Source organism: Lycium barbarum, chromosome 2, assembly GCF_019175385.1.
Source record: "Lycium barbarum isolate Lr01 chromosome 2, ASM1917538v2, whole genome shotgun sequence".
NCBI lineage: Eukaryota > Viridiplantae > Streptophyta > Magnoliopsida > Solanales > Solanaceae > Lycium > Lycium barbarum.
The window spans coordinates 149,679,902-149,695,499 of NC_083338.1; the positions used below are offsets into that span (position 1 = coordinate 149,679,902).

At 34.1% G+C, this 15,598-nt stretch overlaps 1 protein-coding gene across 1 annotated transcript; it reads right to left on the bottom strand.

Moving 5' to 3' along the window:
* Positions 1-237: 237 nt before the first annotated feature.
* LOC132628070 (zingipain-2) lies at positions 238-4,386 on the bottom strand. The gene is made up of 5 exons (XM_060343774.1): positions 3,801-4,386; positions 2,125-2,360; positions 1,239-1,379; positions 718-1,149; positions 238-616 (listed from the first exon to the last, which is right to left on the bottom strand). Exons 1-5 carry the CDS (start codon positions 4,228-4,230, stop codon positions 533-535), a joined length of 1,323 nt encoding a protein of 440 aa, XP_060199757.1. The 5' UTR covers positions 4,231-4,386; the 3' UTR covers positions 238-532.
* Positions 4,387-15,598: the final 11,212 nt, after the last annotated feature.

A 15,598-nucleotide genomic window follows, 5' to 3' on the forward strand; every position in this document is an offset into this window, starting at 1 on the left:
AGTCAAGTAAGTAATTAAAACCGCGCTTTTCATTTTCTTTAGGGATTGCCTTTCTTCTACGCCAAATAGATATCTATTTGAAGGCTTGACGAGATGAAGAACAAATTGCCATTCAACATGCAACAATGGAAATTATAGCTTGCTTCCAACATATTTCTTTCCCACTGAACTCTTTATGTAGTAATTATATAGTTTCAACAATCTACTGTTACTTTATAAATGAAAGGAAAAGCAGACTAACTGATAAAGATTTATTAACAGAATAATAATATACTAGTACACATAGTGATAAAAGGTCGTCATCTAGAAACTGAAAAGTCTGAGATACTACTAAAACGCAGGCTGATAATGTGGTAATCACCGTCTGACTAGCAGCAACTATATCAGTTTTTACATCTACAAAATTATATCTCACAACAACAATTAATATGCAATTACTAAGGGGTAGATATGTATGTACCCCCACATAGTGTAAATCCGCAAAATCATGAATATGGCTAAAAGATGACGATGTTGTGTCATGCTCCTATGTCTAGAAAGGGTGAATGAGACCTCCGAATTTCCCAGTAAATGCTTCCTTCTGAGGCTGTTGCACTATAGTAGCATTGCTCATTCGCTGCATTAAAACAAATTAACTGTCAAAACACAGTAGCAAAAGGTGAAAGAAAATGTATATAAACAGCACATCAGAAAGGAAGTTTAGAAGTGGAGATATACCTTGAGGCAAAGGTTCCGACTTGTGTCACAAATTGGATAATCATGTGGGCAACAGTGGCGTCCATCTTTACAACAAACTGCTGAATCCAAACCGCAACATTTCCAAGAAAGGCATACTCCGATAAACTTCCAACCACAGCAGCAGGTTTCACCTTGACCACACGAGGTAAACATACTGCATTTAGATGGACTAGGAGCTGGAGGAGTTGGTGGATTTGGGCTACTCTTAGTTGGATAGGAAGCTAGCATATTTATCCCACAGATCCCTTCTTGATTCCCAGTATTACGCTGCATGTGCATATAACCATTTATTCCCCAGCTTGTTCCCCATGAATTCTTTATGATCCAGTAATCAAGTCCATTTTCGGAACCATATCCAACAATCAGTACTGCATGATCTAGTGATGTAGAGCACGGCCCAGTGAATATCCCCTGCAACACAAAGACAGCAACTTTACAATACTATTACCACAAACTACCTAAGATGATTAGGAGATTGGTAATTCGGATCTGGAAGAGACCTTTGAATATGATTGAAATGCTCTCGCACTGCCACATATCCCAACACTCACAGGTTGAGTTGCCACCGCCTTTAGAAGCTCGTCCTCATCATTTTGAGGAATGTCAGTATATCCATCAATGGTCACAACATGTCTTTGTAGCTGCAAAGTTGACAAGTTAACAAAGCAGTCATGTTTATGTTGTTCATAGTGGTTGTTTGGTTGCTGGTTAGGAAGTGAATTATTCATGTATTAAAATCAACATAATTAGTATCATGTTTGGTAGCATTTTAGTTGCTATGTATTAAATTGAATACACCAAGTACGGTGTTTGGTTACCAGCTTACAATCCCGCAAAACTAATACATGTATAAGTTATGAGGGAATCTATGTATTATTTCATGCAGGGTAGAAGATAAAACAACTAAAACCTGCATTACTAATACTTGCATAACTCTAACCAGCAACCAAACGACCCTAATTGCTTTATCTAGAATAAACTTGTCCTGAGTTCTCTATAATAAATAAAAGAATCCAGAGCAGAACATATATAGGACAGCAAGCACATTTATTACAAGATTAGGAGCAAGAAGACGGTTGGGGCGTGTCATAAGCCAAATCAAGATGGACGAGGCCAAGGTTTACTGCCATAAGGGAGTGGGAAGTGCCTACTTTCCATGACTTATTTGTGGTCATTTTATTTGCGCCATTTTCCTAGTCACCAACCTTCAATTCAGGTGCCACCGATAAATGTTGGCTTTCAATGAGATAAACCATGTGATACTGTCAGCCTTCAAACATATATTAATACATTTCCTTTTCGATAGTTTCAATTGTCATTACAATTCATTTGTAGACCCTTTTAGCTGATGAAATTATAATACTACATGAAAGAATAATTAGGTACCTTATTTTTGTTGCATGTTCCTGCCCTTTCTCTAAAAGGGTAATCCTTTTCAGTGTCAATGCCACCATTCTTTATCACAAATTTAAAAGCATAGTCCATTAATCCACCTCCACACCCGTCATTGTAGCTTCTGTCACAATCAATTAACTCCTGCTCAGAGAGGCTAACGAGAGATCCAGTGGTAATCTGATTGATACCTTCGATTGCACCAGTGGCTGAGAATGACCAGCAAGCACCTGGAAAATGAAACAAAAGTAACTGTTTTAAGTTACAACAGCTAGTAGCTGAGATTAAGTAACTGTAATGGCAATAGAATGACAATGTAGTGGACAAGGGCAAATTTGACTCAATATTGTCTCGAATAAATTTACAAAAAAGGCTAGAATTTCACTTCTGTCCTATGTTCAGGCTGATATTACCAAACATACCGACAGAAAAAAAATATTTGAGATAAGAATAAGGCAAACGTCACTAAGTGAGAATTATGTGCAGTCATAAAAGTTCTTTTGCCAAAGTAACAAGTCTAAGTACCCCAAGCAAATTCTGCATTGGGAAGAAAGCATAGTTCCACATATCTGACAGAAAGTATGAATCCGTGGATAAATTATATGTATTTTTTTAAAAAAAAAAACTTAAGGATATGATGTTAAGACTGAAGCTGGTAGTCCAGTTTATATTGCTATATGTAGAAAGTACAGACTCTGGAAGACAAAACACCATTAAGCACCTCAGTTGCTCAGACCAGGATAGTGAGGAGATTTCGCCACTATTTAACAAAGTTCACTAGAAAGAAATAAACAATGAAAGGGAAGATCTCCGGAGTAATCTGGTGAAGTTTATACTCCGGTTGTTAAGATATGTTCATGAAACAGCCTCTCTTACCCCACAAAGGTAGGGGTAAGGTTTGTGTACACCCCACCCTCCTCAAACCCCACTTGTGGGATCATTCTGGTTATATTGTTCTAATGTGCTATGTTCATGATCTTTGTAACACTATTTTTCACCTGACTGTCAGTCACTAAAGAGCGAGAAATTGTATCAGCATGTCCTGTTACAGTATCTTCCAGTCACTCTTAAGAAATGATTTTCACATAAATAGAGAACAAAATTGAAACTAAGAAACAAACAACAACTACGCCTCTGTCCCAAACAAGTTGGGGTAAAACAAACAGTACCTTTTTTTCTTTGGTAACGAGAAACAAACAGAACATTGGTTTCCAATTAACTCATGAGGCTAAATTTCAACAACAACTACTACTACCAGACTGGTTTTGGTTGGTTTATGAATCCTCAATATCCATTCCACTCCATCTTTCATAAACTCAAGAGTTCCTTCCTAAAACTAAGAATTCCCTAAACTCAAAGGCTAGGATTCAAGTTTCAACGTTCAATGAACTAAAATAGTGGATAACTTCATCCTGTCAAACAGTACAAGTAAAAGTAAAAAAAAAAAAAAGGAACTGAAAGTTTCACTACAATTATCAGAATCTAAACTCCCAAACAACAAAAAAGAAACTAAAAGAAGCAAAACCAACATCATAAGTTTCCATATTCAGATAAGTAAGATCATAAAAATCCAAACTTCGAAAAAAAAAAACTGATCTTGGTTCAGCTATGCACAAGTTATATACTATGGACATGCTACTTAAAACAAGGCAATAATAAACTCAACATACCACAACTTCCTTGATTCTTGACATTAGTAACAGCTCCTTTTTCTCTCCAATCCAAAGAAGAAGGAATATCAACATCACCAACATCACTTAAAACACCACCAAAAGAAGAATCCCCATGTTTCAATCTAATAAACTCATTAGCAGAAGATGACAACCCCAAGAAAGATTTCTTAAACTCATGATGAGTAAGATCAGAATAAGCATTAAGACCTAGGGTATAACTGGAATTCCCTTTACTATTATGCTCTGTAATATAAGCATAGTTTTCTTCAAAAACCTTAAATCTATACACCCTTTCTTGTTCTGAAGAATATGTTTTTCCATGTTGCTCACACCAATTTCCAAAAAGATCATAAATTGATGAACAATTGCAAATTGGTCCTTGAAAGATTAGCAAAACAAGAAACAAAGATTGCCATAACAAATTCATTTTTAAAGGGTGCCTGAGAAATTTGAGATGTGAGAGAAAAATTGTAAAATGGGGTTGGTTGATATTTGCAGTTTTTTTGGAATAAATATCGGAGCACTAACCAAAGATTGAGATAAATGTGGGCTTGTTCTATTGGTACAGAAAGGTTCCAAGTTTCTGTTTTCTCAGCCTCCAAATTGTTGAAGTAGAAAAAGACAATAAAACTTCTAGTCTTTGCTAGTGACAATGACCAATTGAAACATATTACATGTGATGTGATTAGGGATGTAGGAGTTTGATTGAATTAGTAACTTAGATTTTAATTTTGTATTTATCTGAAAAATTTATTTAATATTAATTTAGTAACTTAAATTCATAAATTTCAAATCTTTATGTGACAAGCTAGGGAAATGATAGTGTCACCAGCAAGTGATTATAATGGAAGGCTATGTGCTTCTTCATCTTTAAATTGAGATTTCGAGTTCGAGCTTTATCCATGATTCGAGGGTTCGAATTCGAGCATTGTTTATGAAGTTATATTTGTTAGATAGCATCTTACCCTTAATGTTGGACTTTTCACCGCAAGTCAGAATTTTATCCGGCTCCAATATAATTATCAAACATTTAGTGAATTTTTTTTAAAAAAAAATAATGTGTCGGATTTATTTTGCGTTTGATTTGATCCAAAGAGATACTTGTGAACAAAATTGTCAACACAAACGTAGGTCATGTGTTACCCGTGACAACATAGGAATAATTGGGTGCCGTTTTAGCCATAATGTTACTCTACCAAAATCTGACAACCTCTCATCAATTCTGTCTGTCTTAATTCTCTAACGCATGGTCCAAAATTTCGTACTACTTCCACTATTTTCTAACCAAATGCCCTTGTTTGGCAATAACGATGAAACCCGTGAATCTCCCTTTTATATAATTGTGCTCTTGTTACTCATTTCAAATATTACAAAACTCTCGAATTTTACCATTTGTGTACATTGGCGTTTTGATAATATTTTGTTGAAGTTAGAAAAAAAAAAGTGAAATTGAAATTGAAAAGTATCTTAGAAGTTGAATTTTAAACCCTCTACATCAATTACAACTTCAAATATTCTTTTTCAAACTTCAAGAAAATCATATCCGGACACCTACTTAAAATTATTATGACAAAGGCAATACGTAGTCTTCACGGGGAGCATATCAATAAATCTTACTTTTTGAATTTATTTACCGTGAAAGGCTAAAATCATAGTACCATAAGAGCCTGTTTGGAAAGCCACGAGGGAATTAAAATTAGGTGTAATTATAGGTTTTAATTTAGGTGGAATAGCTTAGGAGGCCCCTGTACTTGCTTATTTTTGTCATGCCGGTGTTCGTACTTACGAGTTTATCAACTAAACCCCTCAATTCAATTAAAACAAACATTTTAAACCCCTCTGAGCTTATGTGGCAACTTGATGGCTGAGTTAGAGAAAGTGCATGAGTTTCACTTGAATAAGGAGCGTGAATAAAAAGACTTGACTAATAAACGACTAAAAAAAAAAGAATAAAAACAAAAGGTTAAAAAAAAAAAGACCCCTTCACCATGCCTTCCCCTTTCTCTTCTTCATCTTCCATATTTCACACCAGCATATTTCCATAGTAGATTCAAAGAGCTTTTGTTTCTTTAATTCTCAACATAGCCACCACGGATTTTCCTTCTCCACCACTTTCTACATAAAATAATCATTCAATCCTAAATAATAAATACTTCCCCAATTTTCATATGTCTATCACATATGTATCATGTTCAGGCAGAGACACATATTCAAGACCTTGTTAACCGAAAATTCATAACAAAATATTGAATCGAAAGACAAAATCTTCAAAATTATCTAAACCTTCAATTTATCTCTTCAACGACATTAAATCAAAATCTATAATTATATGTATCTTTTCCTCAGAATTATCGAGATGAGAAAACGAAAGTGGCGAAGACCCACAGTATGCAGGGGATGATTTCTAGGGCTCAGATCCAAAATATACAGGGTTTCTATCCGATTTTTTGTGGTCAGAGCTAACAAAACCGAAAAGGGTTCGAGCTTCCTGTTTTTCTGGGTTAGGTTTGATTTCTTTGGAGAGAAACACAGGAAATGATTTGTAAAGTTATTTGTAGTTTCATATGTGCTTCTTCGATATCATTATTGTACTATCTTGAATTGGAGTGGAGACAATTGAGTTCGACGCACCCGATTTAGCAAATTATCTTGCAAAAATTCCCCAAGGGAGGTATCAGCATCTTGATAGAACCTGATTGTAGAGAGAACAATATGCTCAAAGCTGGAGGCAGATGTGAAGAGTAGTGAATGGAGGAGCGAAAGTTTTCCGGTGATGGGTCTTCTAGCCAAGAAGCGGGCGGAGAGGCCTTTTTTCCGATGGTCCAATTTTAAGAGATTAGTTTAAGAGCCCGTTTGGATTGGCTTATAAGTTGCTTATAAGCTGTTTTCAGCTTTTTTGAGTGTTTGGCTGGCCAGCTTAAAGTCATTTTGTGCTTAAAATAAGTTCAAAATAATAATTGGGCCCATTTGACTTAGCTTATCTAAAGCAGCTTATAAGCTGAACAGCTTATAAACTAAAAAAAAAATAAGTTAGACTACCCCAACTTATTTTTTTTAGCTTATAAGCTGCAAACAGCTTATAGGCATAAGTCCATCCAAACAAGCTCTAAATTTGATATTTTTTTCATAAAAATAATACTTATTTGTAAAGGAAAAATGATGTGGCAACTTTTATCTGACATGGATATTGATGTTTTGTCCACATCAGCGCGATTGAAAGACACACATAGCAAGAGGGGTTTAAAATGTTTATTTTAATTGAGTTGAGGGGTTTGGTTGGTAAACCCGTAAGTACGAACACGACATGATAAAAATGGACAAGTACAAGGGTCTCCCAAGCTGTTCTGTCTTTAATTTATTTGCTTTAGTAGCCTTAACTTGTTATTTCACAGTGCATGCCGTTCATTTTTTAATTAAAATTGGTAGATTATTTTTTGTCAAACATTTGAATAATGTTATGGCGTTATAGTTATAACTATTAATCTTCTTACAAACATGTTCCATGATATTCTTATAAAATGTATACTTTTAGTTTTTATAATTAACTAAATCAAAATATTTTTAATATAATATATTATTTTTATAATATTAGTTAAAAATATATGATTATAATTAATATACTAAAAGGGTACATGTGGCGTACACTAAGGCGATCAAAGACCGGTATACTGGAGCCAAGACCCGAGTGAGGACAGTGGGAGGTGACTCGGCACATTTTCCCGTTATGATGGGTTTGCATCAGGGATTGGATCTTACACCTGTTTTTATTTGCCCTAGTGATGGATGGATTGACGAGGAAAATTCAAGGTGAGGTGTCATGGTGTATGTTATTTACAGATGACATAGTTCTGATTGATGATACTCGCAGTGGAGTTAACGCTAAGCTGGAGGTTTGGAGACATAACCTGGAGTCTAAAGGGTTCAGATTGAGCGGGACTAAGACAGAATACTTAGAGTGCAAGTTCAGTGACATGGCACAAGAGGCTGGAGTAGAAGTGCGGCTTGATGCCCAGGTCATCCCAGAGAAAGAAAGCTTCAAGTATCTTGGGTCTATTATCCTGGGAGATGGGGAGATTAATGAGGATGTCACTCATCGTAATAGCGCTAGGTGGATGAAGTGGAGGCTTGCGTCCGGAGTCTTGTGTGATAAGAAGGTGTCACCAAAACTTAAAAGCAGTAAGTTCTACAGAGTGGTGGTTAGACCTAGTATGTTGTTTGGAGCGGAGTGCTAGCATTAAGTAAGCTCATGTTCAAAAGATGAAAGTTGCAGAGATGAGGATGTTGCGTTGGATGTGTGGCCACATAAGGAGAGATAAGATTAGAAATCAAGATATTCGAGACAAGATGGGAGTGGCATCGAGGACAAGATGCGGGAAGCGAGACTGAGATGGTTCGGGCATGCCCAATGCAGAGGTGTGAAAGGTTGGGTATGGATGGCTTTAGGAGAAGTAGAGGTAGGCCGAAGAAGTGTTGGGAAGAAGTGATAAGACGGGACATGGGGCAGTTCCAGCTTACTGAGGACATGACCTTAGATGGGAGGTTGTGGTGGTTACGGATTAGGGTACAAGGCTAATAGGTAGTAGAGTTTTGTCTAGTTAGTAGTTGTAGTATTACTCATGTAGTTTCTTGTCCTTCGATGTTTATTATTATCTATTATTTCTTGTACAGCTTGTAGTTACTATTCCGCTTTTATATGTTTTGACGTGGCATCTTCATTTTCGTTACTTCTTTTTCTACCGGTTTGGAGTTGCTTTTCTTGAGCCGAGTCTATCGAAAACAACCTCTCTACCTCTCAAAGGTATAGGTAAAGTCTGTGTATATTCTACCCTTTACACACCTCACTCGTGGAACGATACTGGGTATGTTGTTGTTGTTATTAAACTCTCTTGGGAAAGGATAGCAACACTATTAAACAATGACCGATACTTAAGAAGAAGAAGAAGAAGAAGAAGAAGACAATGACCAAGACTACTATTTTATTAATTTTTTACTATTTTATTGATTTTTTTGAAAAGGAAACATTATTAAAGTTTAAACAAAGAACTACTTTAAATTGTCACTTTCTCCGTTCACTTTTACTTGACCAGTATTCTAAAAATGCATTTTCACTTTTAGCATAGATGATTTTGCAAAGCTCAATATACTTTCGGAACCGAAAATGCTAGTGGGATGAGATCGTAGCATTGAGGAGTTTCTCCTGCCACTAGATTTAACAACAGTTTGGCCGGCGTTGAGGAGTTTTTGATGCTTCGTTTTCTTCCATGGTCAGAGGAGAGTATTTTCGGACAAGTGATGAATAGGCGGGTGTTTTTTGAAGTGTTAGGCGGCTCACTATTTAATGGATAATAAATCATGCTTGTGAGAAGGAAAAAAGGGGGGGGGGGGGGGGGGGGGGAATTTGAAATGCAATCGTATGCTTCGGACTTTTTTGGTGTAGTGTAAATTGAAAAATTGTGGGAAATAAAATTAGAGTGAAATAAAATTTGAAAAATTACCTAGGGACTAAGAGGCGGATATTCCCCCAAGAAAGGAAATGGGGAATGGGGCATCTATATTCATGTGCATCCTAGTCCCTGCCCGTGGGTATTGATTCATTTCCTAGCAACACCTATTTTGCCCCTCAATCAGATTCTGGGCATATTCTACTAGGGAAATTTGTTTCATTCCTTCCCATTCTAAACAAAAAAAAAAAAAAAAAACGGATTTAAGGTGAACTCTCTCATACATTGTGAGGGAAAACAACATTTGTGTGCTTATACGTAGAAGCACATCTTCTTGCTCATAAGTTGAGAAGAGAGTCTCCCTTCGCGCCGTCATTGTCGCTTGGCTCGGATTTGATTGATAAAAATTTTGGACCAAATTTATTTTTCATTTTCACTATTTAATTTCCTTTTTATTATCTAAATTCGCGCGGAATTTCATTCTTATATTTAATTCGCGAAATTTTTCCCAACGGTCATTTATGAATTTAAACATTTGCGACCAAACATTCACCTTTTTCCCCTCTTTTGACATCACAAAATTTCTCTGAAAATTAATCTTCTTTATCCTCTCTTCTGTGCATTGTTTCCAAAGAGAAAAATAAGTGGCATGTGATTTACTGTCTTTTGTTGATTCGCAAGTTCTGCTATTTCGATTGCCAGTATTGCAGGATAGAACTGAGAGGAATTAATCCAAACATTGAGCAATTGCGAGAGGATTAAATACCCTAAGGAAACACAATTTTCTATGAGCTCGAAACTAAAATATTTTTGTCTTTCAGTATATATAATTTGAATACAGGGATAAAAATACCGACACAATATGTAGTTCCCAGGAACTGCACATCGTCGTTTGACAGATTATTTGTTTAGGCCTCTTTTGTGCCTAAAACTCGATTATGTTAATTTTAATTGAAGTTTTTGCACGGGTTACCCTTCAAACGCACTGGTCTTTAATTTTTGCTCCTCATACCTGCTGTCATTAATTTTTGCCCTATGTTGCTTATTTATTGAAAATATCCAAACCTGATTCGCAACATAAGTTCTATAACATTTTAAGAATTTATGAAAATTCTTTTTGAGAAAGATATTCATTGTTTGGTGTCAAACTAGGATATACTGTAGAAAAATGGATGATCTATTCTTTTTTTTTCTTTCAAAAAATATTATTCTGAAGCTGAACTTTTGCCTTGCTCGGCATAAATTCTGTAGGAGTTAAATTCTGCGGCATAAGCTGTGTAGTATTTTTCAGATTATGGTAAGTGTTGAAAGTTTGCCTTTTCCAACATAACTTGTGTGGATGTTATGATACATATGCTGAAGCTAAATCTAAACTCTATCGAGCAAAATCTAAACTTAGGTCGTTCTTCAAATTATGTTGAGTGTTGAAAGTTTTGTCTTGCCCGCATAACTTATGGGATGTAATGATACATATGTTGAAGCTAAATGTAAACTTTACCGAGCGAAATCTAAGTTATGTCGCGCCAAAAGTGCTGATGGATAAAAATTAAAGGCCATAAATTTGAGGGACAAAAATTAAAGATCACTCCAAAATAAGGGCATTTGTGCGAATGACTCGTGTTAGCTTGGTGGATATCGTTTTGTATATGTGTCCACATACGCTATGTATTTTGGGTAATTTTCACGATTGCCTTTATTCGGGGTCGTCTTCAATTTTTGCCCCTCAAATTGCTGGTCTTTAATTTTTGCCCTTCACTTAAATACTCCGAGGTTTTGAGTTTGAACCCTGGCTAAGTAAAAAAAAATAAAAATCGCAAGGCAGAGTCTCGTCGCAAAATTAGGCCTATTCGGGGCAAAATTCCAGCAGAGTAAAATTATTATTTTCTTGCCTCAAGGCAAAAGAAAAGTTTTTTTTTTTTTGCCTTAAGGCAAAAGTCTGCCCTAAGGCAAATTCTGTCTAAGGCAAACCTCCACCTTAAGGCAGAATTTTAAGGCAATTCTGCCTTATAAGGCAGAATTTTCGCGAAGCATTGCCTTACGATTTTTTTTTTTGACTGAGCGGGGATTCGAACCCAGAATCTTGGGATATTTTTGATCACTTTTTTAAGCGAAGGACAAAAATTAAAGACCAGCAATTTGAGGGGAAAAAATCAAAGATCAGCGCCTTTGAAGGGCAACCCGTGCAAAAAATGATATATTTTTGTCATAGTGGGAATCAGAAATCATTTTTTTTGCACGGATTTCCCTTCAAAGACAGTGTTCTTTAATTTTTACCTCTTAAATTGTTGGTTTTTAATTTTTGCCCTTCTCCTAAAAATCCACGGGTTCAGGGTTCGAACCCCGCTCCAACAAAAATTTTACAAAAATTAGCAAGGCAGAGCTTTGAATTCGCAAGGCATAGTTTTGGATTGTCTTATGCGTGAAGGCAAACTCTGTCTTAAGGTAGAATTTTGCATGCAATTTTTTTAAAAAATTTTGACTGAGGGCGGGTTCGAACCCGAAACCCATTAAATTTTAGGCGAAGGGTAAAAATTAATAACTAGCAATTTGAGAGGCAAAAACTAAAGACCAACCCCGATAAACGGCAATCATGCAAATTGCTCATCAGAAATCTTTCTTGGATTGTAAAAAGTTTGGGCCTATGATTCCTTGAGCTTAATTGGCCCAAAGATAGAATTATGTAGGCCCATTTGTATAAATTTGACCAATGTAGGCCCATTTGTATAAATTTGACCAATGTAGGCCCATTTGTATTAATTTGACCAATGTGTTAAGACTTAGGTATACTTTACTTAGCGTTTGACCATGAAAATCAAATATTTTTTCACTTTATTTGGAATTTTGAAGTTGGAGTTAGAGTTAGAGATGGAGTTGTGTTTGGTTATAGTTTTTGCAAATATTTGATTATTTGAATGTATTGAAAGTGAACAAAAAGTGAAAACAAGATTTTAGGTATTTTTCAAATTCCAAATACAACTTCAAATGTTGTATTTGGATTTTTCATGGCCAAACGTTAATTTTCAAATAAAGTAAAATAATTTTTCGAAAAAAAGTGAAAAATTCTCATGGCCAAATTAGATGGAATAACGGAGTTCTATCTGTTTATAAAACATATACTCCTATATATTAGTTTTGTGGCTCGAATATGAATAATTCTCTGTTGTATTTTATGTGCATCCGTGTGTGAACCAATAGTTGGTATTAAACTACGAATTAACGGTGTAATTACTTTATTTTTTTGTGTAGAGAACATACGTAGAAAAAAAAATCTAATAAGTAATAACCTTACTAGAGGTGTTTAAATGAAAAAGCGTGATAACTTTAAAGGGCTCTCCCTGGATTTAGCTTTTCTACTATTGGGTTCAAACTTGTAATACCAACGTTTGAATTGTGATCTAAATTGTCAAACAAACACCTAATTGTAGCACCAAAACCATCCAATTATCACTTGATAGTCGATAGTTTATATGTTCTCTATTTTCTTATGACCAATGGCAGTGAATGATTTGGTTGAAAATTGACAACTGTTACACAGAACATTTGTTTTTCCTACTTGGCATTGGACACAACAGTAAAGTTTAGTTTTCCCTTCATAGTTTCGTCCAATATGCGGACTTCGAAATTTTGTTATGTTAATGTGTTAAGGAAAAAGATGAGATTTGGATAATCATTTCAATGTAAATATAAACCCGACAATTATTTCAATGAAATATATACTACATATAGCATACAAATTTAACAAATCACTTTGTTATAATTTAAAAAGTTATAGTAGTAATATATACTGTTTTTTCCCCTTGGATTTTAGTTCAGAGGTAAGAATACATTGTGTCATGTGTGGGTCAATGCGTTTGAATTCTGCAACTAGCAGAAAAAACATAAACTAGATGTGTGATTGTATATATGAGTTACTTCCCCCATTATTATTGAAGTTTCAAACTTTGCCCAAATTAGCCCTCAAAAATATTTATCGATATTATTACAAAAGTAGGAATTTAAAAATTAAAAAGTTAAAAGATCTAACTGCTCTTCTAAATTACCAAGATACTTTGCTGTGAATAAAAAAATGTAACCCCAAGCAAATACCCAAGTCAATTGTCGTTTGGTACAGTTACAGTATTATCACACCTCTGTGCTTTCCTTCTGCTTCTCACTCAATTTGTATTTTTGGGTCGTTTGAAGCTAAAACTTTAAAACAAACCTTTGCTAATTGGTTACATTTGATGTTGAACTTTTTAATGCAAGATATTTCCTTCTTCAATCCCCTACTTTATTTTATATCATGACAAACAAGATTTTGCGCATGATTGAAAAGGTGAGACTTGAGTATTCCAGAAAGCTAAGATAAACCTTTTTTACGTCATCTTCAAAATCTTCTTTCATAACAATCTATGTTTAGTGTCAACAAAGGTATTAGCTATGTCTTTCCATATGAAATTTGTTGAATTAGATTTCCTGTCAGCGATTTTTTTTGGTTTGTTTGTTAAACACGACCTTTATTTATATATTAAGGTGAAAGTACATTATCCGATCCCCGGCTGATGTTATACTTTGAGCACCAGTTCTGGGAACTACTACTTTGACATTACTAATATTAGATATGATAGAGTCTGTCAGCGACTTTGAAAGGAAAAGGAGCGCAAACATGAATTGTTTGAAAATGCACATAAAGCTAAAACACGACTTATTTTCTGCCGATTAATAATGCAACTACTTTTGAGAAATAGTTAAACCGAACTAATTGAAGGTGCCTATTGAAGATCTATGATGGATCTTAATATTACTGAGAATGCTATTTTTTGATATATTTAAATTTGTAATTTATATAACATAATCAAATGTTTTTCAAATATGTGCATATTACTAACTATTTTTAATATATATATATATATATATATATATATATATATATATATATATATATATATATATTAGTTTCTTACTGCTTTAGCCTGTTTTGCATATATTATGTGTAAGAATTTTATAAAATTCATTCTTCTTTCCCTGCTCATCTATTTCATATCTGCCCCTCCTTCCATCTTCCTCTGTCTTCTTCACTTATATAAGAAACATAACACAAAAGACAAAAAATTAGATTTAATCTTCTAGATTCTACTTCTACAATAAAATACATACACATAATACACACTCACACCATTTTATCATGACATGATCTATGAAATTGTGAGTACTATTGTTTGTTAGTTTGATTTATTATTGTGTTTGAAGCTTAAATCGTGGTTAAAGTAGTGATTTTGTAAGACTTGTGTGGTAAAAATTAGATTAGAAAGCTAACCCCATTGCTAAATAACCTAAAAGAAGTGATTTGAATTTCGAATATGATGTTTAGACTTGTTGAATATTGTTTAACGAGGTTAACCATCTATAAAATTTGAAGTTAGTGGAATTTTGGACTAAAGAATTGCAACTGAAAATTGTAGAAGAAGTTTGTCACTAGCTATTATTATACATTTTTATACAAGGTTTATACATTATAATATATTTTTATACAAGATAGGTACATTACTATATATGTATATAAATATTGTATAATAATATACAAGAGTATACTCCTTGGTTCAAAATAAGTGTCCAATTAACCTTTTTATTTTGATTCAAAATAAGCGTCCACTTACAAAATCAAGAAAGAATTAACTTCATTTTTCCAGATTTACCCTATTTATTCAAGATAATAATAGCAAGAATATTATTAATTAAGGATAGTTTAGTAAAAAATTATATATTTTTTTAAAGTCAATTTTTTCTTAAGGGGCGTGAAAAAGATAAGTGGACACTTATTTTGAACCGGAGATAGTGTAAATATTCCTTACCAAAAAGAAGAAAAGAGAAAAAGAAAAAGAGGAGATACTGTAAATATTTATTACAAAAAGAAATATAAATTGAAAAATATGATTATATGGGTACACACACATATATATGGGAAAATTTCATAAATGACTACATTTTGAGGGTTAAAAATCTGGCATAGCTACATTTTGCTGATTTACAGCTCGTAGCTACTTTTATGTTTGCTGTATTCATTTTTTTTCGCTGTATTCAATTTTTGTTTTCACTGTATTCATGAATATGATGATTTTTTTCACTGTATTCCTGAAATGAGTATCTGTATTCATAAACGAGCTGGCTGTATTAATGAATACAACAAGTAAAACTGAATACATAAAAATATAGATACATCAATAATTAACAAATACACCACTAAAAAATGAATACAAAAAAAAAATTAACAAAAAAACTCAAAAATGTGAATACAATCGTCGTATTTATGAATACAATCACTAGTTCCGAACAGATTTTGAGACGATTTCCGGCCAGATCTGCCTTAAATTTCAT

Coding starts and splice junctions, on each gene's coding strand:
- LOC132628070 (XM_060343774.1), bottom strand. CDS start 4,230: ATGAATTTGTTATGGCAATCTTTGTTTCTTGTTTTGCTAATCTTTCAA. Junction 2,361..3,800: donor CAAGAATCAAGGAAGTTGTG/GTATGTTGAGTT, acceptor TTCATTTTCCAG/GTGCTTGCTGGTCATTCTCA. Junction 617..717: donor GTCGGAACCTTTGCCTCAAG/GTATATCTCCAC, acceptor GTTTTAATGCAG/CGAATGAGCAATGCTACTAT.